This window comes from Balaenoptera acutorostrata, chromosome 19 (assembly GCF_949987535.1).
Source record: "Balaenoptera acutorostrata chromosome 19, mBalAcu1.1, whole genome shotgun sequence".
In the NCBI taxonomy this organism is placed as follows: Eukaryota; Metazoa; Chordata; class Mammalia; order Artiodactyla; family Balaenopteridae; genus Balaenoptera; species Balaenoptera acutorostrata.
The window spans coordinates 51,719,743-51,745,266 of record NC_080082.1 but is presented as its reverse complement, the minus strand read 5'-3'; the positions used below and the strand labels follow the sequence as shown (position 1 = coordinate 51,745,266).

Genomic DNA, 25,524 nt, shown 5'->3' with positions numbered 1-25,524 from the left:
CAGTGCTAGAAGTCCAAATAATGGCCACTTCTAGGTGGAGTCAGAGATGACCAGGATGGGGCACAAGGGAACATTCTGGCGTCCTTGAAATGTTATTTACTTTTATATTATTTATTTATTTTAATCAATTTATTTATTTATTTATTTTTGGCTGAGTTGGGTCTTTGTTGCTGCACGCGGGCTTTCTCTAGTTGCGGAGAGCCGGGGCTACTCTTCGTTGCAGTGTGCGGGCTTCTCGTTGCCGTGGCTTCTATTTGTTGCGGAGCACGGGCTCTAGGCGCCCGGGCTTTAGTAGTTGCAGCACTGCGGGCTCAGTAGTTGTGGCACACGGGCTTAGTTGTTCCGTGGCATGTGGGATCTTCCCCGTGTTCCCTGCATTGGCAGGCGGATTCTTAACCGCTGTGCCACCAGGGAATTCCCAAAATGTTCTTTATCTTGATCTGTGTGTGGTATGTAAAAAAAAATCATTGCGGTATATAGTAATATTTGTGGACTCTATGCAAATTATTCCCCCCAAAATAAAGACTAAAGCTGAATTTGCATTTTTCATCTCTTCATTTCAATGTAAAACTCATTTTTCAAATTATTTGCTAGATGAAATTACTTAAGTTTCTCCCCCTCCAAATCTTGAAGGCAAATTGATACTTCAGACTGCGCTGTCAAATTTAACTAGCCACATATAGCTATTTAAATATAAATTTATTAAAATTAAGCAAAATAAAAAATTTAGTTCTTCAGTCAAACTAGTCTCATTTCAGGTGCTCAATAGCCCAGTGTGGCCAGGGCTATGGTATTGGACAGCACAGACATTGCACATGGAATCCAGTTCTGCAGAAATATCTATTGGACAGCACTGCTCCAAATGTTACACGAATGTTAACCTCATTTTACAGGTGAGGAAACTGAAGCTTAAAGATACCACTATTACACAGAGCTGCATCATGAGACAATCATACCCACTCTCACAATACTATGCTCACACATTTCTTTTCCCACATTCACTACTACAGGTGAACTCTCAATGTATCTTTCACTTAACATTTCTATAATTCCATGGAATCTATTCTAAATTCATAACCATGCAAAGAAAAAGCATTTTCTTACAAGTTATAAAATACTTAATCATAGACTGTCTGATTAATCCCATACATCATCCTTAAAGCTATAGTCACACCATCCCCAGACTTTTAACACAATCCCAAATGGATCACATGCTTATCCACTAACATTCCTCACAGTCTCAAGCACAATCTGACACACATCACACTCCCCACAGTCTTCCCTTTCCCTGTAGAGGACACTTGCACTTGCGCGGGCGCGCGCGCGCGCACACACACACACACACACGACCATGAAGTAAGCATCACACCCCTGAACCCCTTTGAGCAGCAACCCGTTAGTCACCGTCACCTCGGCCGGGCCAGAGCTCTGTCTAAGAAATTTGGACCCTGCTTCCTAGACTTCTGCAGGTTTTTCAGCCCTGGACTACATTTCTCTGAAGGCATCACTGCAAGACTCAAGCTCTGGTAACCTCTTTGGGATTTTCTAGAACCTCTGGGAAGTCACTTGAGTAAAATGAAATAGGTCGGCTCACACCGCAGCAGCGTGAGATCTCGGATTCAGGCAAGGGAACCCCGAGGCGCGCCCGATTCCGGACCACAGGACGTGGCCACTGCCTCTGGATGCTGTTGGATCGGGCCGGGTTCATGTTTAAGACTACATTTCCCGGAGGCCACCGCGTCCCCGCGCCATTTCGTACACTTACTCCGTTACTCCTTGGCTTAAGGATCCAGTCTGTAGCGGTAGGTGAGTGCACTACCTCGCTGGGACCCGCACGCTGCCTTTGGGTTGGAGCATCCAGAAGGAAGCTCTTATAAGGTGCTGGGAATACCGGTGTGCCGGCCGGGGCTCGGTGCTGACAGGAATCGAGACGATCCTCGCTCTGGACTAAGTATCTCCAACTTCGTAGCACTCAGGTTAATTCCTTACGGAAGTCGGCCTTGCCAGTGCGGAGTGGCTGTGCCTTTCTCCGCTGGTCGTCGGCCGCTTCACTTCGGTTCCTAGCGGCGGAGGCGTGGTGCTATCAGCTGTGTTCCTCTGCGCCGCAGGTATGAGTGTGCACTTGGCGTCGCTCTCCGCCGGCAAAAGCGGCGCTGTGACTTTGGTTCCCGGCCAACGGGAGCAGGGAGATGTTATCATGAACGTTCCACAGTGCTGGGTGTGTGAGTGTGCGCGCGCTTTTGTGGCCGCGTGACGGGCTCACCTGCCGCCTTCTAACGCACTTCGCTGCTGTGCCCCTTTAGTGACTGTGTACTCTCCCGCCGTGAGACAGGGACAGAGTCTCTCCAGTTGAGAATCGCGCGGTTCCAGGTGCCGCAGTTCCAGAGAACGAGGCTATTCTGAAGATGCCCCTACAATGAGAGTTTATGCCCCAGGAAGGCAGAAGACCACCCTAACAGGATGCCCCATTCTACTTTGAGAGCCCTATGGGGAAAAACTGATCCCTCTCTCAGCCTGAAGTTGTTGTGGGAATTGGTCCTAAACTGTTTGGTCGGCTCTGGGAAAGGCTTGATATCCTTTGATTCTTTTTTCTCTGTTCTACTTTTTCCAACAGAAGCGTACAGAGGAAAGGAAAAAAATATTGCACAGCTAAAAGTCTTTTCTAAAATATGTTGCCATTTTCTTTCTTCTCTCAAGTTTCTTCTTTTCAAGATGCTGCTACCTCCTGCAACATCTTCCTAAGGAGAAACCTTAGGAGAAACCAGTGACTGTCCTTAGGCATTGCTATCCCTGTGAATCATGGCGCTCCAGGGATGGCCTCACCAGTCTACTCTACTCACCAACCACACCTGCACCTCTCCTTTTCCACCTGATGACAAATCAGCCCTTTCTGGTCTAAGATTTTTGATGAAAGATAACTATACTTTCTGGAGGAAATGTAGACTTTTGTTTTAACTTTGTATGGAAATTTTCAAGCAGGGTAGAAAATAATATGACCCCAATGTGTCCAACGCTCAGCCGTAATTTAACACATTTGCAAATATCCTTATACCTATCCATCCCCCTTTTTTCTTTAGTATTTCAGTGTATTTTAATCACATGTATGCTTATGTAACCAAAAGGACATATTTTAAAATAACAACCATGATGCTATCTCAACTTTAAAAACTAAGTCATTCCATAATATCATATACCCAGTATATATTCAAACTTCCCCAATTCTTTGGAAGATAGATTTTTTTTACAATTGGTTTGTTCAAATCATGATTCAGATAGGTCCACACATTACATTTGGTTGTCAAATCTCTCTTTTTATTAAAAAAAATTTTTTTTTAATATTTTGGAGGACTGGCATGTGGGATCTTAGTTCCCCAACCAGGGATTGAACCCTGGCCCCCTGCACTGGAAGCATGGAGTGTTAATCACTGGACCGCCAGGGAAGGCCCTGTCAAATCTCTTAAGTTTCTTTAATCCATAACTCTTTTCTCTATTTTTTTGTTTTTATTTTATTTTAATTGTTGCCATTGATTTGTAGAAAAACTAGGTTATTTGTTTATAGAACATTGTGCATTCTCCTTTTGGCTAATTTCTTCCTTGTGGTATCATATAATTAGTTCCCCTATGCTACATATTTCTGTTAAGGGGTAGTTAGATCTAGAGCCTTGATCAGATTCAGATCATATTTTGCCTAAATCACATTTTCAGGCAAAAATAATTCATAGGGCATGTTGTGTACTTCCTGTGACATCACATCCTGAGGTTTTTAAAAGTCTGATGTCCCACTTCTGGTGATGCCATGTTGATTGGTGTTCAAGTGCTGTCCACTTAATTCTTCCTTTATAAAATGCCCTCTTCCTCTTTCACCTAAAGCATGCATTCTCAATGGCAGAAGGAAGGGTATTGCCCCCACGGGGGTGAAACTTGGTTCTTGGCAGGAAGGGAGACAAAACTCTTACTAAATATTATAATGGTTTGTGGACACAGTACATAAACACATATACAGTATATCTGTGGCATTAAAATTTCATAGGTAAGTGGTATCAGGAGAAAAGTTGTCTTAAAAGGCTTTGGGGGAACTAATAATGAAAAAAAAGGGTAAGAAACACTGACGTAGAGGTTATAACATCCATTTATGATTGATGCTGAGATCTATTATTTTATTAAGGGTTACATATAGTGATTTTTTAAAAAAATTCTCTCAATTCCTTCTGCATTTCTTAGCTGGAGTTCTATAAATAAGAACTTTTCTTCATCAACTATTTGGTTTTCCTAACTTAGCAAATTTCTGAGTAATAGGAGTGTCTTTTGTTATTCGTAATGAACCCCTTTTGATCACACCTGAATTTATGCTAATGAGGTGGCTTGGAATGTGGCCCCTAGATAGCTTCAGGATGGAGCTGATCACCAGAAAGACCAAATGATTAGAGGGTTGGAACTTTCCAACCCACCCACTGACCTGACCTCCAGGAAAGGGGAGGGTGGGACTGGTTAAGCCCTATAAAAACTCTCGAACTAGATTTGATGAGCTTCTGGGTTAGTGAACACCTTGAGGTGCTTTGAAGGTGGCAATCCCAGAGAGCACTGGAAACTCTAAGCTCCCCCTCCGCCATACCTTGCCCTATGCATCTTTTCCATTTGGCTGCTCCTAAATTGTATCCGTTATAATAAATTGGTAAACATAAGTGAAGTGCTTTCCTGAGTTCTGTGAGCCATCCTAGCAAAGTATAGAGCCTTAGGAGGGGATTGTAGGAGCCCCCAATTTATAGCTGGTTGGTCAGAAGTACAGTGGCCTGGGATTTGCGATTGGCTTCTGAAGTCAGGAGCAGTCTTGTGGGCCTGAGCCTTTAAGCATGGGAGCAAAGCATCCCACTTAGAATGTGGGCCGTGGGGAAGCGCTGCTCCCCAGGGCTCCCTGGGTACTCCCCTATCCTAGAGATGTAAGATGCCCATGGAAACTGGCAACCTCTGGGGTCCTGTTCAGCATCATGGGGATTAAGGAAAAGTCTGGCCTGAATTCCCTCTGCTCTATCTGGATTCCACTGGATTTGTAAGAGGGCTGAGATTTTCCCAAACTTCCCTCAAAGAGGGGAAATAAAGGTAGTTCCAAGGTGCTCATTTTGTGGGCTCTGAGGCAAGCTTGTTCTCATGGCTTTGTTTTCCTTCTCCAGCCCTGCTCTCCTCTTAGGACTCTGCACATCTCCAGGAGAGGAACCCAGAAATTTGATCAGTTCTGACAGTTCTCAAAACCATGCCTCACGTGAGTTGCTGTTTCTTCTTTCCTCCCTGAAGTGCAATCATTTTGTTGGGTTATATGAACACCAGATATATTTATTCCCATATTTTCTGCCTTGCTTAGTCCTGTAAAGGAACTGCTCCCAAATTTCTCCCATTCCAGTGAGTGATCGTAGCAAAGAGCTTCATTCTTCTCTAAATGTTTTTCCCTGCACCAGATGGTTTTCTGCCAGGAGCCCTGAGAAAGCAGAAATATCTCCCCTTAAGAGTAGTATTAGCACAGTGGTTTAGTGAGGTAGTTAAATGAGACACATGACAGACTTTTATCTCTACAAACCTCAGTTTTCCACTTGGAAGTGACAACATTTCTGCTGGTTGTTCCCAATCTCAGTGTGTGGTGAGATTTTTTTGTGAGGCTTTTGAAATTGGTTGGGGAACTGAGTCCTGAGAAGAAAGAGATCTTGCCTCTTGTACAGTTTCATGTTGCTGCTGTAACAAATTACTACAAACTTAGTGACTTAAACACAAACTTACTGTCATACTTCTGGAGGTTGGAATCTGAAATCAGTCTTATAGGGCTAAAATCAAGGTGTTAGTAGATCTGTGTTCCTTCTGGAGGTTCCAGAGGAAAATCTATTTTCTTGCATTTCCAGCTGCTAGAGGCTGCTCACATTCCTTGGCTCAAGGGTCCCCTCAATTTTCAGAGCCAGCAATCACATCATTCTGATCTTTGCTTTCATTATCACATCTCCTTCTCTGACTCTTCTGCCTCCCTCTATCACTTAAAATACCCTTGTGATCCCATTGGGCCCAACCAGAAAATCCAGGATAATCTCCCCAAGATTCTTAATTTAATCACATCTACAAAGTCCCATTTGCCATGTAAGGTAACATACTCACAGGTTCCAGGGATTAAGATATGGACATCTTTGCAGGGTCATTAGTCTACCTACCACATCCCTCTTGCCAAGAAACCAATGAGAGGCAAGGCTTACCTTAGAGTTGGCCAGAATGTGTCAGAGTGATGCCTGTGTGCACCTAGACTGGCATCCATCAGCCTGCTGTAGCCTAGGAACACAGAAAGTAGGAGCAAATAAAATCTGCCAGATGTATACTCTTTTGAGAATTTTAGATTCCTAGAGGTAAAGACATTAAAGAACATTAAAGACATTAAAGAATTTGTTTTAAATACTCCCAAATAAGCAGATCATTACATCCATAAAATGAAAATACTATATGTCCATTATATTTGGTGACATAATATAGTGACTTAATGAACTTGAATCTTCAAAAAGATTCTAAGTTATATCCAAATTCTATGTTCCAGTCCAGAGGTTTGTTAAAAAATTGTTTGGAAAGATTTCATCAATTTTGTTTATCCTTTTCTTTAAAGAGAGAAGATAATTTCGGAAAGAACCCATTCGTTGAGAATTTATTTATTATTTATTGAGAATTAGAAAGCTTAAAGTGCTGTGTGATTGCATACAATATTTCATTTAATTGGGAAACTGCAATCATCTGGCCTTTTGTATTCCCAGACCTTTCTGGATAATGGAATTGTCCTAGTATACATAGGAATTTTTGTCTGTGGCAATAGCAGTGATCAAGGATCATGTTGACACTACAGTTCAGGCACCCAATTTCCTTCAATGTTACAGGGGTTCGGCCATGGCATATTGTTTATTATATCACCCCCTTCCTTCAATGCCCTCCTCCTTCTTATCTCATTTCACCTCAAAATCTTCATCATATTTTCACAAATAATAAATGGATTTGTTGTTTCAGTGGTTGGTAACTTTCAGGGATGTGGCCATCAACTTCTCTCAGGAGGAATGGGAATGCCTTGACCCCATTCAGCGGGATTTGTACAGGGAGGTCATGGTGGAGAACTACAGCCACCTGATCTCACTGGGTAAGATCATTTTACACAGTTTTCAGAATTTGTCTCCCATACTTTCTGCCTCCTTCATTGTGAATTTCTGATTTCTATTCCCTAAGGAAATGTTTGAGTTTTTTAAAAAGTAGAAGTAGATAGCCCCACTGTGTACCTTTTTATTTCTCACCCTTCGGACCTTCACATCTTCCTTCATCACTTCCTGTCAATTTCTCTTCTTTGATGACCAATGGACTGGATTTGAATCTGGGACTCTTCATCCCATGACCATGTCCCATTTCTTTTCTTTTAAGCTGGATGTTCGATCCCTAAGCCAGACGTGTTTTCCTTACTGGAGCGAGGGAAGGAGCCCTGGATGGTGGTGAGAGCCATGACAAGATGGAGCTCAGGTGAATAAGAGCTGGCCACACAGGATCAGCTATTGCTGATAATAATACAGCTGCTTTATGAAGTGACAACACTTTGCGATGTTTGTGTGAAGCTCCCTTCAAAGGCCTATGGAAAGAAGACCTGAGACCTAGGGAGAGCAGGAAGGTGATATCGACATGAGTTCCCAAAGGAACTTCCTTTCCAACTCCCATTTACCGCTCTTCCTCCTACATTCACCCCACCCTTTTTTTAAAATTTATTTATTTATTTATTTATTTATTTATCACTTTTGGCTGCGTTGGGTGTTCGTTGCTGCACGTGGGCTTTCTCTAGTTGCGGTGAGTGGGGGCTACTCTTCATTGCGGTGTGCAGGCTTCTCATTGCAGTGGCTTCTCTTGTTGCAGAGCACGTGCTCTAGGCGCCCAGGCTTCTGTAGTTGTGGCGCCCTGGCTTAGTTGCTCTGCGGCATGTGGGATCTTCCCAGACCAGGGCTCGAACCCATGTCCCCTGCATTGGCAGGCGGATTCTTAACCACTGTGCCACCAGGGACGTCCCCCCCCCCTTTTGCTTTAATGAGGAAACTACCTTTGGTTTCTTCCAAGACAGTCCTTTTTTCTAGTTCTTGATTGAGTTTTTTCCCAGTTGTTCTTTTTTATTTAGCTAGGTATCTCCAACCAGCAAACGTTTGTTGAGAGCTTATTGTGTTCTTAGATTAGGATGGGCAGGGATGATCTCTCAGAGGAGGTAACGTTTGAACTGAGACCGGAAAGAAATTAGCTGTGTAAAAATAAGGCAAGTGTGTGTTCAGGCAGAGAGAACAGAAGTGCAAAGGCCCTGAGGAGAGGCTGAGCTTCCTTTATTTGAGGATCAGCAAGAAGGTCAGTGTGGCTAGAACAGAGTGAGTGAAAGTGGAAATTAGAGATGAGGTCAGAGAAATAGGCAGAGATCAGATCATATGAGGCCTTGTAGGCCATTTCAAGGAGTGAGGTTTTATCCTAGGTATGATAGGGAGCCCTTGGAGACTTTTGTGCAGATGAGTAGGGGACTATTGTTTAAAGATCACTCTGGGTGTTATGTGTAGGAAGATGGTAAGAATGGAAGCAGAAGACCAGTTAGAGGACTGGTTCAAGAGTCTATATTAGAGATAATAGTGGCTTGGAATGGGGTTTAATATGTGGAGGTGATGAGAATGGGTTAAATTCTGGTTATGTTTTAATGGTAGGATTAATAGGATTTGCTGAAGGATTGCAAATAGAAAGAGGCATCAGAGTTTGGAAGCCTGCAGATGGAAGTCAAGAGTTACGCATTTGAGATGCCCATTAGATATCTCCATAGAGAAGTTAGACATACATTTGAAAGCCTGCAGGAGGGTAGTCAGGACTGAAGAGATAAATATAGGATTAATCTCTGTATGATGGGACGAGATGAGATTATGGAGGGATTGGTTTAGATGGAAAGCAAGGTAAATAAAGTCCAAGGGCTAAACCATGGGGCATTCCAACATTTAGTTGGGAAGAGGAAAATGATCCAGCAAAGGAAATTGAGGAGCTTCCTGAATAACCTGTGATCTAGGAAGTAATTGGGAATTCAGTGTACTGGAAGCCACGACAAACACAAGGAGAGAGTGGTTAACTGTGAAAGATACTGCTAAGAGCTCAAGTAAGATGAAGGCTAAGAACTGACTATTGGATTTGGCAAGATGAAGGATATTGGTGACCCTGACAAAGTAGGTTTGGAAATGAGAGGAACAAAACCCTGATTGTAGAGGATGAAAAAGAGAATGAAGAAGAAATAAGTCAACAGTAAAAACTACAGTGGGATAGTGAGTTAACTCACCAGGCAGTGTGGAAGGCCCATTTGAGGAGCTCTCAAAGGTACAAACAAAGTTTTTAAATGCTTTAGAAGTTTTAAATAACAGTATTATAATAGTGAGGAAAAAGAAGTATGATATAATAATGAGGAAAAAGAAGTTTGATTCAAGTTTGTATATGTAACTACATAAAAGTGCAGGGAAAAAACCTGGAAGTAAATACAGCAAAATGTTAGTTATGAGGGGAGTAAAGGGGAATACAAAGTATAGACAGGAAGTATGACAACTCTTTTGAGAAGTTTTGCCAGGAAGGAGTACAGTAAATGGATAGGAGCTGCAAAGTGAACCAAAGAATCAAAGGAGAGGTTGTTTTGTTTTGATTTCAAAGGAGAGTCTTTAAGATGGAGATAAATAATAGAGAGATGGTATAAGGTAAATGAAATATGGGTGGTAGTGGTCAAAAGGATGATTGCTCGAAACTGAACTTTTAGAGGTGTTGTGATTATTGGTAACAAGAAGGTCTATTATATCTGCTATGGGAGAGGGTAGGTGGAATGAAGTGAAGGAAAACAGTGTTTCAGGGGAAGCAGTGTGCTCAAGGTTTCAATCAGAGCAAGAAGGTGAAGAGGATAATCAGAAGGGAGGCTGAGGTTAGAGTACTTCTGGAAAGTATACTGTGAGTTCCAGAAGGTCTGTTGGTTAGCATGCAGTAGAACATTGGGTCATAACAGAGGATGTCCAGACCTGGATTGGGATGAGAGTCTTAGTGATGACCAAGGACCCAGGAAGCCAGGGCTTTTCAGAGGTAATTGGATACCCAGAGATGTCAAGCATTACAGGATTGGTCCTGAGTGGTCTCTTTGGGGAAGGTGGGTGCTTATTTCTGTTACAAACTAAGAGTGATGGGACTGTCACACTAAGAGTTTATGGAAATCAAGACCTCCCAGGAGAAACCAGCCTTAATAGCAGGATGTGGAGGTCTTACCAGCACCAAAAGCTATGGGGGCCTTTCTTATAGGCTGCAGTGAGTGGAGTGGTTGTCTTAATAGAAGAAAGAATTGTAGGGGCAGTGTTGCTAGAAGTCTGGGTTTGGGGAAGGCTTTTCAGGAATTGCAAAGGTCTGTGACATTTCAGATGAGCCCTGAAAGGATGGAAAGCCAGTAGGGAGGCTGAGGGTAGAGGGAAGAGCATTCCTAGCAGAGGGAACAATGTACTGAAGGCTATAAGAGGATAGAGCCTGGTGTATATGAGATATTCAAAGAAGACCCTTGTAGTTGGAGCCTAGTAAGGGAGAGGTACCAGGTGTGAGTTTGGAGAAGCTGGCAGAAGCCAGGCCAGGCAGCACCTTCTAGGGGTTATGAAATGACCTGATAGGCTGTGAGCAGCATTTGTTTTTTGTTTGTTTGTTTTTTAACATCTTTATTGAATGTGAGCAGCATTTGTTTTTATTTTTTGGTTTAGTTTTGTTTCATAAATAAAATAAAACAGAAGAGAAAATAAAATAAAATATTAGAATGCATCACATGTAAAAAAGATAATTTCATGACCTATTTGTCTTGTTTATGTTTGTGCATGTGTACTCACAATATAACATGCATAATAATATAACATGCATTTCTTATTGTGAGGTTGCAGTCAAAAGCAGTTTGAAAAATGCTACTAACAAGTTTGAATTTTATCCCAAAAGCATTTGCAAGCTTATGAAGAATCTTATATAGGACAGTGACATAATGTGATTTACACTTTTAATATATTACTCTGACTGCCAGATGGAGATTAGAAGGATGGGTCTCATGACGTTACTGAGTAGGTTATTGTCGTGGTTCAAATGAGAGTTGCTTTGGGCGTCCTCGGAGTGTTGGCAGTGGTGTTGGGGATAAGGAAACAGATTCAAGAGCTATTTAGGAGATAGACTCAGTAGGACTCGAGGGGGTAAGAGTGAAAGGGGCCTTTCAATATGCCTTCTGTTTTTCAGACTCCATTTTGTTGTCTTCAGCCATCACCCCTTTTGCAGTTTTCCCAGTTATTCTTGCATTGATTTAATGACAATAAAAAGAACTACTTACTTGAGTACCTTTTCATACATACTCCTCACCCTCAGAAAGGTTTTAAGATTTGGGTATTCTTATCTTCACTTTCTTTATCCCACTAGGTTGTCATTTAGCACCTTACCCTGTGTGGTCTCACAGTGCTTCCCACCCCAGAATCATTAGATTTATATTTCTTCCCATTTTTATTATCATGTTACTATAACATGGAGAGCAGTTTGGAATCTAAACTGGATTTATCTGGTTCCTTACACTGTTCCGTTAATCACCATATTCCAGTTGGTTTCTTTCCTACTGTCTTGTAAACCATATTGTGCTTCTCTGACAGAAAGTAGAAGCCAGATACTCTCATCCCAGTACATTTTGCTGACGAGTTGGTGTTAAATTGAGCCGTGTGGGGGTTTTTGTTTACAGTTTGCAGTTTCATTGTACTTTACAGTTTGCAGTTTCGTTGTACTTTAGAGTTTACAGTTTCATTGTACTTTTTAGCAAAAGCACGTTTTCCTCAGATTTCTGACTCATTTCTAAAAGACCGTTTGAACTTGAATTTACTGATATATGTTTATTTTCTTTCCCACTACCATCCTCTATTACACTCTACAGCCTATATGCAGTGTTGCCAGAGTGTGCCTGGGGCTCCAGTCACAGTGGATAGTGTTCTTCTACATTTGAAAATTTACACCCATCTCTCAACTTTGTTCAGAATAACATAAATTTTTCTTTAGTGTATGAAGTTGTCACTATTTCTAGAACATTATAGAACCTTATGCTTTTCTGGGAAATATGAGAACATTTGGCCTTGAGTAGAAGATACTGGAAAGAAAGACCTGAAAAAATACATGAAGGGAAAAAGAAAACACTGTGTTTGCTTTCTATGTTCTGGGGAATAGCTATAAAGAGGCGTATTTTTCCTACACTTGAAGCTTGAGGAATAGGAGGATCAACATAAATAAAGAAAATGTAATTCTAGAATTGCAAAGATTGAAACAAGAATGAAGAAGAAGGTGCAGATATAGAGAATAAGGACATGGCATGGACCCAATTAGAGTTTTCAGTGATAGTCTTTCTGAGCAGCTGGCATTTAAGTTAGTACGTTTTAGACGAAAAGAAACTGGCCTTGCAGAGAGCATTCGTGGCAGATGGAACAGCATGTGAGGGAGTCTAAAATGCATAAGAATTTGATAAGAGGCTATTACAGTGAGAGATGGGTGGCTTGGCCTAATGTGGTTGTAGTGGATGTGGTCAGATATTTGATAAATTTTGACAGGAGAGCTAATAGGATTTGTTGATAGATTGGCTATCCACCCAGGCATTTGTTTGTTTATTTCCAGGGGTGTTTTTGTGGTAATTTTATAAGCTTCCTTGGTGATTCTAATCCACTCCAAAGTTTGAGAACCACTGACTTAATCTGGTTTCTTAATTAATTTTCCCCCTATAAATTCCCCTCATTCTATGTTCTCTCCTTGTGCCTTTTTTTAAATTGCACAAAATTTTTAGCAATGTTTAAGCCATTCTGTTCTTATGAGAATTATCATTTTATCTGCCATTTTTACCTTAGAAGGTTTATTTTTTCTTACAAACAAAAACAGCAGGAATTTGCTTTCTTGTTATTTTACAGACTTGAAATACAGCTGTGAGACCAAAAAGTCATGTCCAGAAAAGGGAACTTATGAAATAGAATCACTGCAATGGGAGAATATGAGGAAACCTATCAGCCATAACCTTGAGTGCAATGATCTTGGAGAAAATACAGAGTGCAAAGGCAAGTTTGAGGATCAACAGAGAAGTCAGGAAAGACCATACATGCACATGAAAATTACCTGTAAAGAAGAGGCCACTCAAAGCCATTCCATGTCCCCTATTCTTCATCAGATAAATCCTACCAAGGAAAAATTGTACAAATGTAAAGAATGTAAACAAGCTTTCAGCTACTTGTCATGCCGTATTCAACATAAGAAAAGTCATAATAAAGAAAAACACTCTGACGTTAAGAAATGTAGGAAGATCTTCAGCAAAAAGCCAACCTATATTCAACATCAGAGGATTCAGAATGGTGAGAAACCTTATGAGTGTATGGAATGTGGAAAGGCCTTTGGTCGTAGTTCTGATCTGATTCAACACCAGAAAATTCATACTAATGAAAAACCTTATCAATGTAAAGCATGTGGGAAGGCCTTTATTCGTGGTTCACAACTCACTGAACATCAGAGAGTTCATACAGGAGAGAAACCATATGAATGTAAGAAATGTGGGAAAGCCTTTAGTTATTGTTCACAATATACACTCCATCAGAGAATTCATAGTGGTGAAAAACCTTATGAATGTAAGGAATGTGGGAAGGCCTTTATTCTTGGCTCTCAGCTTACTTACCATCAGAGAATTCATAGTGGTGAGAAACCCTATGAGTGTAAGGAATGTGGAAAGGCTTTTATTCTTGGTTCACACCTTACTTATCATCAAAGAGTTCATACTGGTGAAAAGCCTTACAGATGTAAAGAATGTGGGAAGGCCTTTTTATGTGCCTCCCAACTTAATGAACATCAGAGAATTCATACAGGTGAGAAACCCTATGAATGTAAAGAATGTGGAAAGGCCTTTTCTCGTGGCTCACAACTTACTTATCATCTGAGAGTTCATACAGGTGAGAGACCCTATAAATGCAAAGAATGTGGGAAAGCCTTTATTTCTAATTCTAATCTTACTCAACATCAGAGAATTCATACAGGTGAGAAACCTTACAAATGTAAGGACTGTGGAAAGGCCTTTATTTGTGGCAAACAACTTAGTGAACATCAGAGAATTCATACAGGTGAGAAACCCTTTGAATGTAAGGAATGTGGAAAGACCTTTATTCGTGGTGCATATCTTACTCAACATGAAAAAATTCATGGTGAGAAGCATTATGAATGTAAGGAATGTGGGAAGACCTTTTTTCGTACCACACAACTTACATATCATCAGAGAATTCATACAGGTGAAAAACCCTACAAATGTAAGGAATGTGACAAAGCTTTTATTTATGGCTCACAACTTAGTGAACACCAGAGAATTCATAGAGGTGAAAAACCCTATGAATGTAAGCAATGTGGGAAGGCCTTTATTCGTGGTTCACACCTTACTGAACATCTAAGAACCCATAATGGTGAGAAACCCTATGAATGTAAGGAATGTGGGAAGGCCTTTAGTCGTGGCTCAGAACTTACTCTACATCAAAGGATCCATACTGGTGAGCAACCCTATGCATGCATCCAGTGTGGTAAAGACTTTAGACGTCATTCACAACTTATTCAACATATGAGGCTTCATAATTGAGAAAGATTTATATATGATTTAATATAAGAAAGCCTTCACCCATCTTCAGCAGCTCTGGAATATTAGAGAACTCATATTATGTTTGTAATGAATATAGGACATCCTTTTGATTGTGTTCAAAATCAACTCATTTTTAGAAAGCTTATATTAACTTCATGAATGCAGAAATAAATGACTTCTGGAACCCATTAAACATTTTAAAAAATCTCTATAACCCTGGAATGTAATGCTGAATTATATCCTTTATTGAGCACCATCTCTATTTTAATATTTCCTAACTGTGAAATTGGATAGGTTACTTAACTTCTCTGTGCCTCCATTTCTTTATGTGTAAAATACTATAATGGTATAATAATGATCAAATTGTAAGTGATTAAACACATGTAACTCCCTTTGGACAGTATCTGATATTCAGTGTTATTATCGTTATTATTATTATCATTATTATTATCATCATTATTAATGCTATTAGAGAAGTCAAATGGTGGAATATTTTATAAGTGCCATAGAAAGATGTAAACATTCTATTACCATCTATCCCCTTTTGAACCCAAATAATTTATTCTATGACAAGAGCTTTAGAACATAATAAGAGTATGAAGGCCTCTATTTTAGAGCTCATAAATTTTGCTGCACCAGAGAATTCATACTGGAAAGAAACTCTATGGAAGAAATTTCTTTATGGTTGTAGAGCTTTTTTATAAAATCAAGGAGAGGTGATTTTTCTACAACAAATTACAAAAGCAGAAGTCATTTTCCACATTTTCTAATTACTACTTTAAGGATAAAAGAATTTACCAACAAAATGATAGCCAAGTTAATGCCATTAAAAAAAAACCTATAAAATATTGTCTTAAATGAGAAATCAAAGCAAAATTTACCAACTACAGTTTTTCCTCATTATCTGAACCTAATCTATTCCTGATAACATGTTGAACAGTAAATTTTCTGATGCCCAAACTTCAGAGCCTACCTACATCCCATTACTTCAAATGGGAAAAATAATGTTTCCAACCCATTCAAGTACCCTAACCAATTTTCCCAAACATAATTTAAATTCAAGTTAAACCACTTACATGACTTCTCTCAGGGATTTCTGAATAATATAAAACATTTAAAACCCAGTTAACAAGTAATTAATTAGCAGACATGTTTGTGCATGCAATTATTTTGAACATTATAAAGTATGAATTATGTTTTTCTTCTACAATTCAAGGAACAGATACTATGATGATATATAATGAAATGTATTAGTACATAATGGAAATAAATAACAATTAGTAAAATAAAAGAAAATAATAATAAAAGTAAAATAAAAGACATTGATAGAAGAATTGATACAAAATTTCCCAAGACAATGCTTTTCCATATGCGAGGCACTCTGCTGTTTTCTATTACATAGTCTGTAATGAACACTGCAGCCCACTTAGTTGTCTTCACAACTTAATATTGTTCATTATCCCCACTCTAAAAAACACTGGTTTTACATATATATTACAAAATTATAATCTAAATGTTAATCCACCATTTTTTAAACAACAACAAAAAGATAAGTGTGATTGAGAACCATTAGAACACTCTGAATCATTAGTGTAACCACAGTGATGCCAATGCAGTCATGCATTCTCCGCTCAGATTAGACAAACTGTGCCATCATTGTTTCCAATTCAGGGACTACCATTATTGCCCAACTAAATTTAAAGAAAATGTAAATAATGGAATGTAAGTAGAATGTTATGTGCTACAATGATAATAAGTTATTGATAATACCTCTGACAAGTAATATATATGCATGTTAGCAGCCTTTTGTAGAAAATACCCAGAACCAGATTTTCCTAAGATACATTCAAGAAATAATAATCTCCAAAATACCGTTGGAGATGAAGTGTTCTGCCTCATTGCATATAAGGCCATGCATAACCAAATTTTCTTATTGGCTTAATGAATTCCACTTTGAAGAAGCCAAATTAAAAAATTGTAAGAAGTCCCGCAATAAAGAAAATATTACCTTGTTTAACCCATTGTTTCCCAGTCCTGACCATGAATCCCTTCTATTCCATAATACTTAATATTTTGTGTTGTGAACACACTTCGAGAAATCTATTCTTGACCAAAAGGAATAATTATAAGAGGAAATTTAAGGCATAATTGCAGTTATTTAAATTTAGTGGGTGGCATAATGCTTTTCTGTTCTACAATCAGTCACTAACCTATACAGGGACAATCCTTCTAGCTTAAATTTTCACAATCGTTTCCCTACTCTGTCATCTTAGATCAATTTAGTAAGGTTTTTATTCTTGATGCTGTTGTTACAAGATTGTTTAACAGGAGAAACTTGAATGAATGCTAATTATTTCAGCACTGTTACGTTTATTTCATAAATCAAATTTTTAAACTTAGGGTTTACCTTTTAAGGTAGTGGGAGGGGATAGGAATGTACACTAATCAAAGGATTATTAAAGACAAATGGAAGTCGTGGCTGCAATACTGGTTTAGTTGCTACTTTAAGATATATTGATACCATCATAACTGTTCAAAATTAAGCTTTATTTCCCTTACATGCATATAATTCTTTTCAAAAGTCATTACATTCCTCTTACAACATTCCATATTAAAGTTTACGCCAGGGCTTCCCTGGTGGCGCAGTGGTTGAGAATCTGCCTGCTAATGCAAGGGACACGGGTTCGAGCCCTGGTCTGGGAAGATCCCACATACCGCGGAGCAACTAGGCCCGTGAGCCACAACTACTGAGCCTGCGCATCTGGAGCCTGTGCTCTGCAACAAGAGAGACCGCAATAGTGAGAGGCCCGTGCACCGTGATGAAGAGTGGCCCCCACTTGCTGCAACTAGAGAAAGCCCTCGCACAGAAACGAAGACCCAACACAGCCAAAAAGAAATATAAAAATAAATAAATAAAATTTAAAAATGGGCCATGGATCTAAATTTAAGGAAAAAAAAAAGTTTACGCCATACCAAAGAAATAGTGCAAAAAATTAAAAAATAGCTGAGTAATATTCCATTGTATATATGTGCCACATCTTCTTTATTACTCAGCTATAAAAAGAAATGAAATGGAGGTATTTGTAGTGAGGTGGATGGAGTTAGAGTCTGTCATACAGAGTGAAGTAAGTCAGAAAGAGAAAAACAAATACAGTATGCTAACACATATATATGGAATCTAAGGGAAAAAAAAAAAAGGTCATGAAGAACCTAGTGGTAAGACGGGAATAAAGACACAGACCTACTAGAGAATGGACTTGAGGATATGGGGAGGGGGAAGGGTAAACTGTGACAAAGTGAGAGAGTGGCATGGACATATATACACTACCAAATGTAAAATAGATAGCTAGTGGGAAGCAGCCGCATAGCACAGGGAGATCAGCTCGGTGCTTTGTGATCACCTAGAGGGGTGGGCTAGGGAGGGTGGGAGGGAGGGAGATGCAAGAGGGAAGAGATATGGGAACATATGTATATGTATAACTGATTCACTTTGTTATAAAGCAGAAACTAACACACCATTGTAAAGCAATTATACTCCAATAAAGATGTTAAAATAAATAAATAAATAAATAAAAATTAAAAAATAAATCACCTTCACTATCTCCCAACCATCTACTGTTAAAACTTTGGTTTTTATTTTTTGTTGTTTCCTTCTGTTTTCAAATATGGTCCACAGCTGAATGTAATAAGAGTATGTTTTAATGGGATAAGTACCCATTTATCTGTAACTTGCTTTATTTTGTTTAAACTTAAAAAAAATATTTATTTATTTATTTATTTAGTTGCACCAGGTCTTAGTTGCAGCAGGTGGGCTCCCTAGTTGCGGCTCACTGGCTCCTTAGTTGCAGCATGTGGGTTACTTAGTTGCGGCATGCATGTGGGATCTAGTTCCCTGACCAGGGATCGAACCCGGGCCCCCTGCATTAGGAGCGCAGAGTCTTATCCACTGCACCACCAAGGAAGTCCCTCTTTAAACTTTTTATTGTAGAAAATTTCACATGTATACCAAAATAGAATAGTAAAATGAACAGCCATGAACTTACCACATATTTTTAATAATCACCCATTTTTTGCCTTTCTTGTTTCGTCTTCCAAATATTTTTGGCTAGGATATTTTAAAGCCAATCCAGTATATTATGTCATTTGCCCTCTACATATTTCAGTGTGTATCTTGAACAGCTGACTCATTTTACAAATTTTATTAATTATAGTTGGTTTATTTGAGTAGGATTTAAATGAGTTCTGCACATTGCATTTGGTTGGTATGTCTCTTGTGCACTGTGCTTTTCTTATTTAAAATGCCTACAATAAAACAGGAACATTGTAACAGCAATGCCATGATATATCCTACCCATTCCCCCCAAGCTGGGTATTCAGGTTCTTTCTTTCTTTTTTTTGTTTGTTTGTTTTCAATGTACAACCAGGAGATTTTTAAATTCATGGTCATTTTTGGGGGTTTTTTGTTTGTTTTTTGTTTTATGGTGTGTGTGTGGTTTTTTTTTTATTGGAGTATAGTTGCTTTACACTGCTGTGTCAGTTTCTGCTATACAGCAAAGTGAATCAGCCATGCATATACATATATCCCCTCTTTTTTGGATTTCCTTCCCATTTCTAGGTCACCACAGAGCACCGAGTAGTATTCCCTGTGCTATACAGTAGGTTCTCATTAGTTATCTATTTTATACATAGTAGTGTATATATATCAATCCCAATCTCCCAATTCATCCCATCCGCCCTTCCCCCTTGGTATCCATACATTTGTTCTCTACGTCTGTGTCTCTATTTCTGCTTTGCAAATAAGATCATCTTTAACATTTTTCTAGATTCCACATATATGCATTAATATACCATATTTGTTTTTGTGACTTAACTTCACTCAGTATGACAGTCTCTAGGTCCATTCCCATCTCTGCAAATGACACAATTTTGTTCTTTTTTATGGCTGAGTAATATTCCATTGTATATATGTACCACATCTTCTTTATCCATTCCTTTCAAGTTATTTCTTTGTTGCTGCAAACCAGTGCAATAAATATCCTTATATGCTTATTTTTGCATGTTGGTTTTTTATTTCCATAGAATATATTCCTACAGATTAGACTGCTAAATCAAATTATGTGTACTTTTTTTATATTAACAGATTATGCCAAATTTTAAAACAGTAAATTTACATTCTCATCATTAATGTATGAGAGTATTTGTTCCCCATAACATCAGCAGGGGCAAAAAATATGGAATTCCTTTGGAGTCATGATGGAATAACAGGTTTGGACAGGACCTGATCCCTGATTGAGAGAAACAAATGAAGTGAGCAACATGATCACACCAACTTTCCACCTAGGGACACATTCTGGATAATGAGAAAGGCGGCCCCAAATAGAGAGCATCCTGCTGTTACTGTGTTGAGAAGATGAGGACCATGAGACTGACATGCCTGCAAGTTGCAGGGCAGTTAGGTTAAGGAGGGAGCTATGCAGAGAAGAGTTTCAGAAATGTACAAAAAAGTACTTTTTAATCTTTCCTAAAAGAAGTAGGGTGTGATCCTACAAGACCGGGCAAAGAGTAATTAAGGAGCTGCTAGTTGTAAAATGCCCAGAGCTGATACAGAGCAAAGATATGTTCTAATTCTGACCCTGATGGGATGGTCACCCATACTATTTATTAGGTAGCCCAGAAGAGTTATGTATTAGGAGTAGAGCTAAACTATCTGTAAAGCAAACACTTCAGACCTATCCTAAACTGCTTTTTAAAGGCTTCAAAAGAATCAAGCCAACTTGCAAGTAATGTAACTGCCTGCAGAGCAAAGCTCAACACTTTAAAAGAATAACAATAACCACCATTTAACAATGTAAATTTAACAATGTCCAGTATCTATATGATGAAGTAGAAAAATGTGACAAAAGACCAGGAAGAATCAACCAGTTGGCCCAGACTGAAATGGCAGGGAAAATGGTATTAGTATAACATTATTAAAGAAGCTGTTATACTCGATATACTGAAGACTTTTTAAACCATAAATATAATGAAAACAGAAATGGAAGATATATAAGAGAACAAGATGGAACTTATAGAAAAGAAAACTATCCAAGAAGAAAATTTTATTGGAGATTAAACACAAGAGAAGAAAAAAATCAGTGAATTCAAAAACATGCCAGGAAAAATGAAGCACAGAGAGAAAAAGACTGAAAGAAGAGATCCCCAGTGACCTTTGGGAAAATGTAAAGAAGTTTAAGATACATATAAATGGAATGTCAGCAATATGGTGGAACAGGATGTCCTGGGCCCTCTTTTCCCCAACAAACCCACTGATTCTGCAATTCATGGAAAAATTCTCTTTGTGAGAAATCTAGAAACTAATTGACAGGCTTCTGCACACCAAGAAAATGCAAAACCCGACTGACCAAAACTTGTAGAGAGGTATGGGACACCATCCCGCCAAAGTCTCAGTCTCTGGTGCAATACCAAATGATCAGTGAGAAACCCCCTAGCTACCAGCCTCACACAGGGAAGGAAAGCAGATAGTTCATACATCCTGCATTCTAGGGAGCTCCCCAAAATACTGGCTACTGTCTTGCCAGTCATGGAGCTCCGACAGGTCCAGCAAAGTCTAGTCACCCAGTGGAGAATGGAGATCGTGGCTTTGGCTGGTAGACACCATAGATCATTGCCTTTGTTCAGCAAAGTGAGCAGATGTGAAATACCAGCCCTCAACTTCACTGTGGGGAAGGAAAGAGTTGATACATGTGTTCAGTACTCCAACTTTGCTGGGGCTACCCAAAGAACTGGCATCTTACATAACAGTCTTAGAAGTCTGACAGGTATGACACAATTATCCAACTGGGGGAAAACAGACACTGGTTTGTTTTGGTAGATACCATAACTCCCCATCCTCAGCTCAAGAAGAGTGAGTGGGCGAAAATCACAGTTGTCTACTTCTTCCTTGGGAGGGAAAGAGTATGGAGAGCCTCCCCCAGAATATCTGGACAGGCTGATTGATAGGGGTCTTCTTTTCCAAAGAAGACATAAAAATGGCCACAGGCACATGAAAAGATGTTCAACATCATTAATTATTAGGGAAATGCAAATCAAAACCATAATGAAAGTTTATCTTGTACCTGTTATAATGGTTTTTATCAAAAACACAAAAATTAACAAGCGTTGGAAAGGATGTGAAGAAAACGGAATTCTTGCACACTGCTGGTGGGATTGTAAATTGGTGCAGCTGCTATGGGAAACAGTATACAGGTTCCTCAAAACTTTAAGAATAGAACTGTCATATGATACAGCTATTCCACTTCTGGGTATTTATTTGAAGGATACAAAAGCATTAACTTGAAAATATATGTGCACGCTATGTTTACTGCAGCATTATATACAAGTCAAGATATAGAAATTACCTGTCTCCGTTGATGGATGAATGAATAAAGAAGATATGGGGTACATATATTTATAGGAATACTACTCAGTCATAAAAAAGAATGAAATTTTGCCATTTCTGACAACATGGATAGACCTCGGTGGCTATTGTGCTAAGTGAAATAAGTCAGAAGGAAAAAGACAAATGCCATATAATTGTTACTCATATGTGGAAACTCAAAAACAAAAAGCAAAACAAAAAATGAACAAAACAAAATAAAAACAAAGTCACAGATACAGAGAATAGATTGGTGATTACCAGAGGAGAAGTGGGCTGGAGGGTGGACCAACGGGTGAAGGCAGGCAATTGTACCATGATGGATTGCGACTACATTTTTGGAAGTGACCACTTTTTAGTGTATGGAGATGTTGAATTATAATGTATACCTGAAACTTATATAATAATTTTTAAAAAGAAGATGAAGAGAGAGAACAGGGCAGAAAGACTATTTCAAGAAATAATGTTTGAAAATTCCCAAATTCAGTGAAAAACAAATCTACACATTCATTAAAGAGATCCACATTCAGAGACACCATAAACTGTCAAAAGCTAAGACATAAAGAGAGAATCATGAAAGCAGCAAGGAAGAAGAAATTCAACATGTACAAGGGATCCTCAGCAAGACTAACAGCTGTTTTCTGATCACAAACAATAACTGCCAGAAGGCAGTGTGATGATATATTAAAAGTGCTGAAGGAAAAATACTGCCAACCAAGAATTCTTTATCCAGTGAAAGGTAACTACACAGGCAAATATAAAAGACAAAATAAATGTACATTTTGTTTGTAACTCTTTTTTTCTCCTATTTCATGTAGAAGACAACTGCATAAAGCAAGAGTTACAAATACATTTTTGATCAGCATGCTATGTATAAAGATGTAATTTGTATGACAATAACAGCACAAGAGAGAAAGAAGAAAATGGAACTTAAGAGAAGCAAGTTTTTAGATACAATTGTAATTAAATTGCAATTAATTTGAAACAGACCATTATAAATAAAGATATTTATTGCAATCCCCACAAAAATAGCTGAATAAAAAGTACTAAAAAATGACAATGGAATTATAATGACACGATAGAAAAATGTCTAACACAAAGGAAGGCTGTAATGGAGGAACAGAGGGGAAAAAAGATGTAAGACATAGAAAACAAATAACAAAATGGACGTTCTTTCTCATGAGTATAGTAAAAGTCATTAGATTAAGCACTCCAATTAAAGGTAGAGGTTAGCAGAGAATTTAAAAATATGATTCAACTATATGCTGAATACAAGAGACACTTAAGATTCAAAGATAAAATTTCAGAACTGAAGGACAGAAAAAAAGATATACCATGCAAACAGCAGAAAAACAAAACTGGAGTGGCTATACTACTACCAGATAAAACAGACATTAAGACAAAATTATCAGAGACAAAGAGGTACATTCTATAATCAAAAAGTGTCAATCCAATCAAGAAAACATACAATTAGAAGCACATATGCAGGGACTTCCCTGGTGGTCCAGTGGTAAAGAATCCACCTTCCAATGCAGGGGACGTGGGTTCGATCCTTGGTCAGGGAGCTAAGATCCCATATGCCACGGGGCAACGGGGCAACTAAGCCCACGCGCCACAACTACTAAGCTCGTGCACCTCAACTAGAGAGGCTGCGTGCCGCAAACTACAGAATCCATGGGCTCTGGAACCCATGTGCCATAGCTACAGAGCCCACGTGCCCTGGAGCCTGTGCTCACAACTAGAAAGAAGCCCACGTGCCACAACGAAGAGCCCCCATGCCTCAACAAAGATCCTGCGTGCTGCAACTAAGACCTGACACAGCCAAAAACAAAACAAAACAAAACAAAAAAACCATATATGCACATAACCCAGCAACCCAAGTGTCCAGCACTAGATCAATGAATAAACAAAATGTGGCAGATACATAGAATGTAATATTATTCCGACTTTAAAAAGAAGGAAATTCTGACACCTGCAACAATATGGATAAACTTAAAGACAAAATGTCAAAATATATGAAGCAAAAACTGACAATTAAAGGGAGAAATAGATAATTCAACAATAATACTTGGGGATATCAACAGTTCACTTTCAATAATGGATAAAACAACTGGGCAGAAGACCATCAAGGAAACAGAAGATTTAAACAACATAACCAACTAGACTTAACAGACATATATAGAAAACTCCAACCAATAAGAGCAAAATACACATTTTCCTCAAGTATATATGCAATTTTTGCTAGGATAAACCATATTTTAGGCTAGAAAACAAGTCTAATTAATTTAAAAGGATTTAAATCATACAAAGAATGTTCTCCAGTCATAACGGAATTTAAGTTAGAAATGAATAACAGAAGGAAATGTGGGGAATTGACAAATATGTGGAAATTAAACAATAGTCTTAAACAACCAATGGGTCAAAGAAGAAATCACAAGAAAAATGAGAAAATACTTTGAAATAAATGAAAATGTAAACCCAACACAACAAAACTGGGAAGCAGCTAAAGCACCATAAAGAAGAAAACTGACAGCTGGTAAATGCTCATGTAAAAAAAGAATAAAAACCATATGATCCAGCAATTTCACTTTTTTAAAAAAAAATGTGGTATTATCTTTAATTAAGTACAAAGACTTTTCCAATCATGTCACCTAGAGATCATTTTATCCACTGCTCTGTTTGGCCACCAGTCTCGTCTCTCTCCTCAGCAGTGATAAGGCGGATACCCTTTCCACGGGGAAGAGAGATCCATGGTTTGTTGCCTTTGCCAATAACAAAAACGTTGCAGAGACGGGTGGCAAAGCTGTTGCCATTGGCGTCTTTCACATGAATTACATCAAAAGAACCAGGATGTCTCTCTTGGTTAGTGATCACACCAATTCTTCCCAGGTTAGCACCTCCAGTCACCATGCACAGGTTACCAGTGTCAAATTTGATGAAGTCAGTAATCTTGCCAGTCTCCAAATCAATTTGAATGATGTCATTCACCTTGATGAGGGGATCAGTGTAGCAGATGGTGTGAGTATCATGGGTCACCAGATGAGGGATTCCTTTTGTCCCCACAAAGATCTTTCTCACTTTGCACAACTTATACTTGGCCTCCTTAGGTGTAATACGATGAACAGCAAAACGACCCTTGGTGTCATAGATCAGACGAAAATTCTCTCCAGTCTTGTCAATGCTGATGACATCCATAAAATCAGTGGGGTAGGTTATATCAGTGCGGACCTTGCCATTAATCTTAATAAAACGCTGCATGCAGAACTTCTTTACGTCATCTCCCGTTAGGGCATCTGTTCCTTAGGAAAATGATTAGGGGGAGATATTCCCTCAGCTTGTGGGGACTGGTAGATGGATGAGGAGCAAACACACCAGTCAGTTTATCCAGCATCCAATGCTTTGGAGCTGATATGCGCTTCAGGTGCTTCTTGGGACCATGAGCCAT

The 25,524-nt window shown here is 38.9% G+C and overlaps 1 protein-coding gene and 1 pseudogene across 2 annotated transcripts; one reads left to right on the top strand and one right to left on the bottom strand.

Moving 5' to 3' along the window:
* The first annotated feature begins 1,781 nt into the window (after positions 1-1,781).
* ZNF571 (zinc finger protein 571) lies at positions 1,782-15,925 on the top strand. Of its 2 annotated transcripts, XM_028161893.2 has the most exons (5): positions 1,782-2,108; positions 5,169-5,257; positions 7,018-7,144; positions 7,420-7,515; positions 12,972-15,925. In XM_028161893.2, exons 2-5 carry the CDS (start codon positions 5,249-5,251, stop codon positions 14,663-14,665), a joined length of 1,926 nt encoding a protein of 641 aa, XP_028017694.2. In that variant the 5' UTR covers positions 1,782-2,108; positions 5,169-5,248; the 3' UTR covers positions 14,666-15,925. The 2 variants fall into 2 exon arrangements, with proteins under 2 accessions (XP_028017694.2, XP_028017691.1); XM_028161890.2 differs by lacking the exons at positions 1,782-2,108; positions 5,169-5,257; positions 7,018-7,144; positions 7,420-7,515 and adding an exon at positions 7,600-7,660.
* Positions 15,926-24,742: 8,817 nt separating this feature from the next.
* Positions 24,743-25,524, bottom strand: LOC103003229 (40S ribosomal protein S4, X isoform-like; annotated as a pseudogene).

Excerpts from the sequence above, each read along its gene's own strand:
- ZNF571 (XM_028161893.2), top strand. Across the intron at positions 7,145-7,419 it reads CAGCCACCTGATCTCACTGG|CTGGATGTTCGATCCCTAAG; the intron begins GTAAGATCATTT and ends TTTTCTTTTAAG. Across the intron at positions 7,516-12,971 it reads CATGACAAGATGGAGCTCAG|ACTTGAAATACAGCTGTGAG; the intron begins GTGAATAAGAGC and ends GTTATTTTACAG.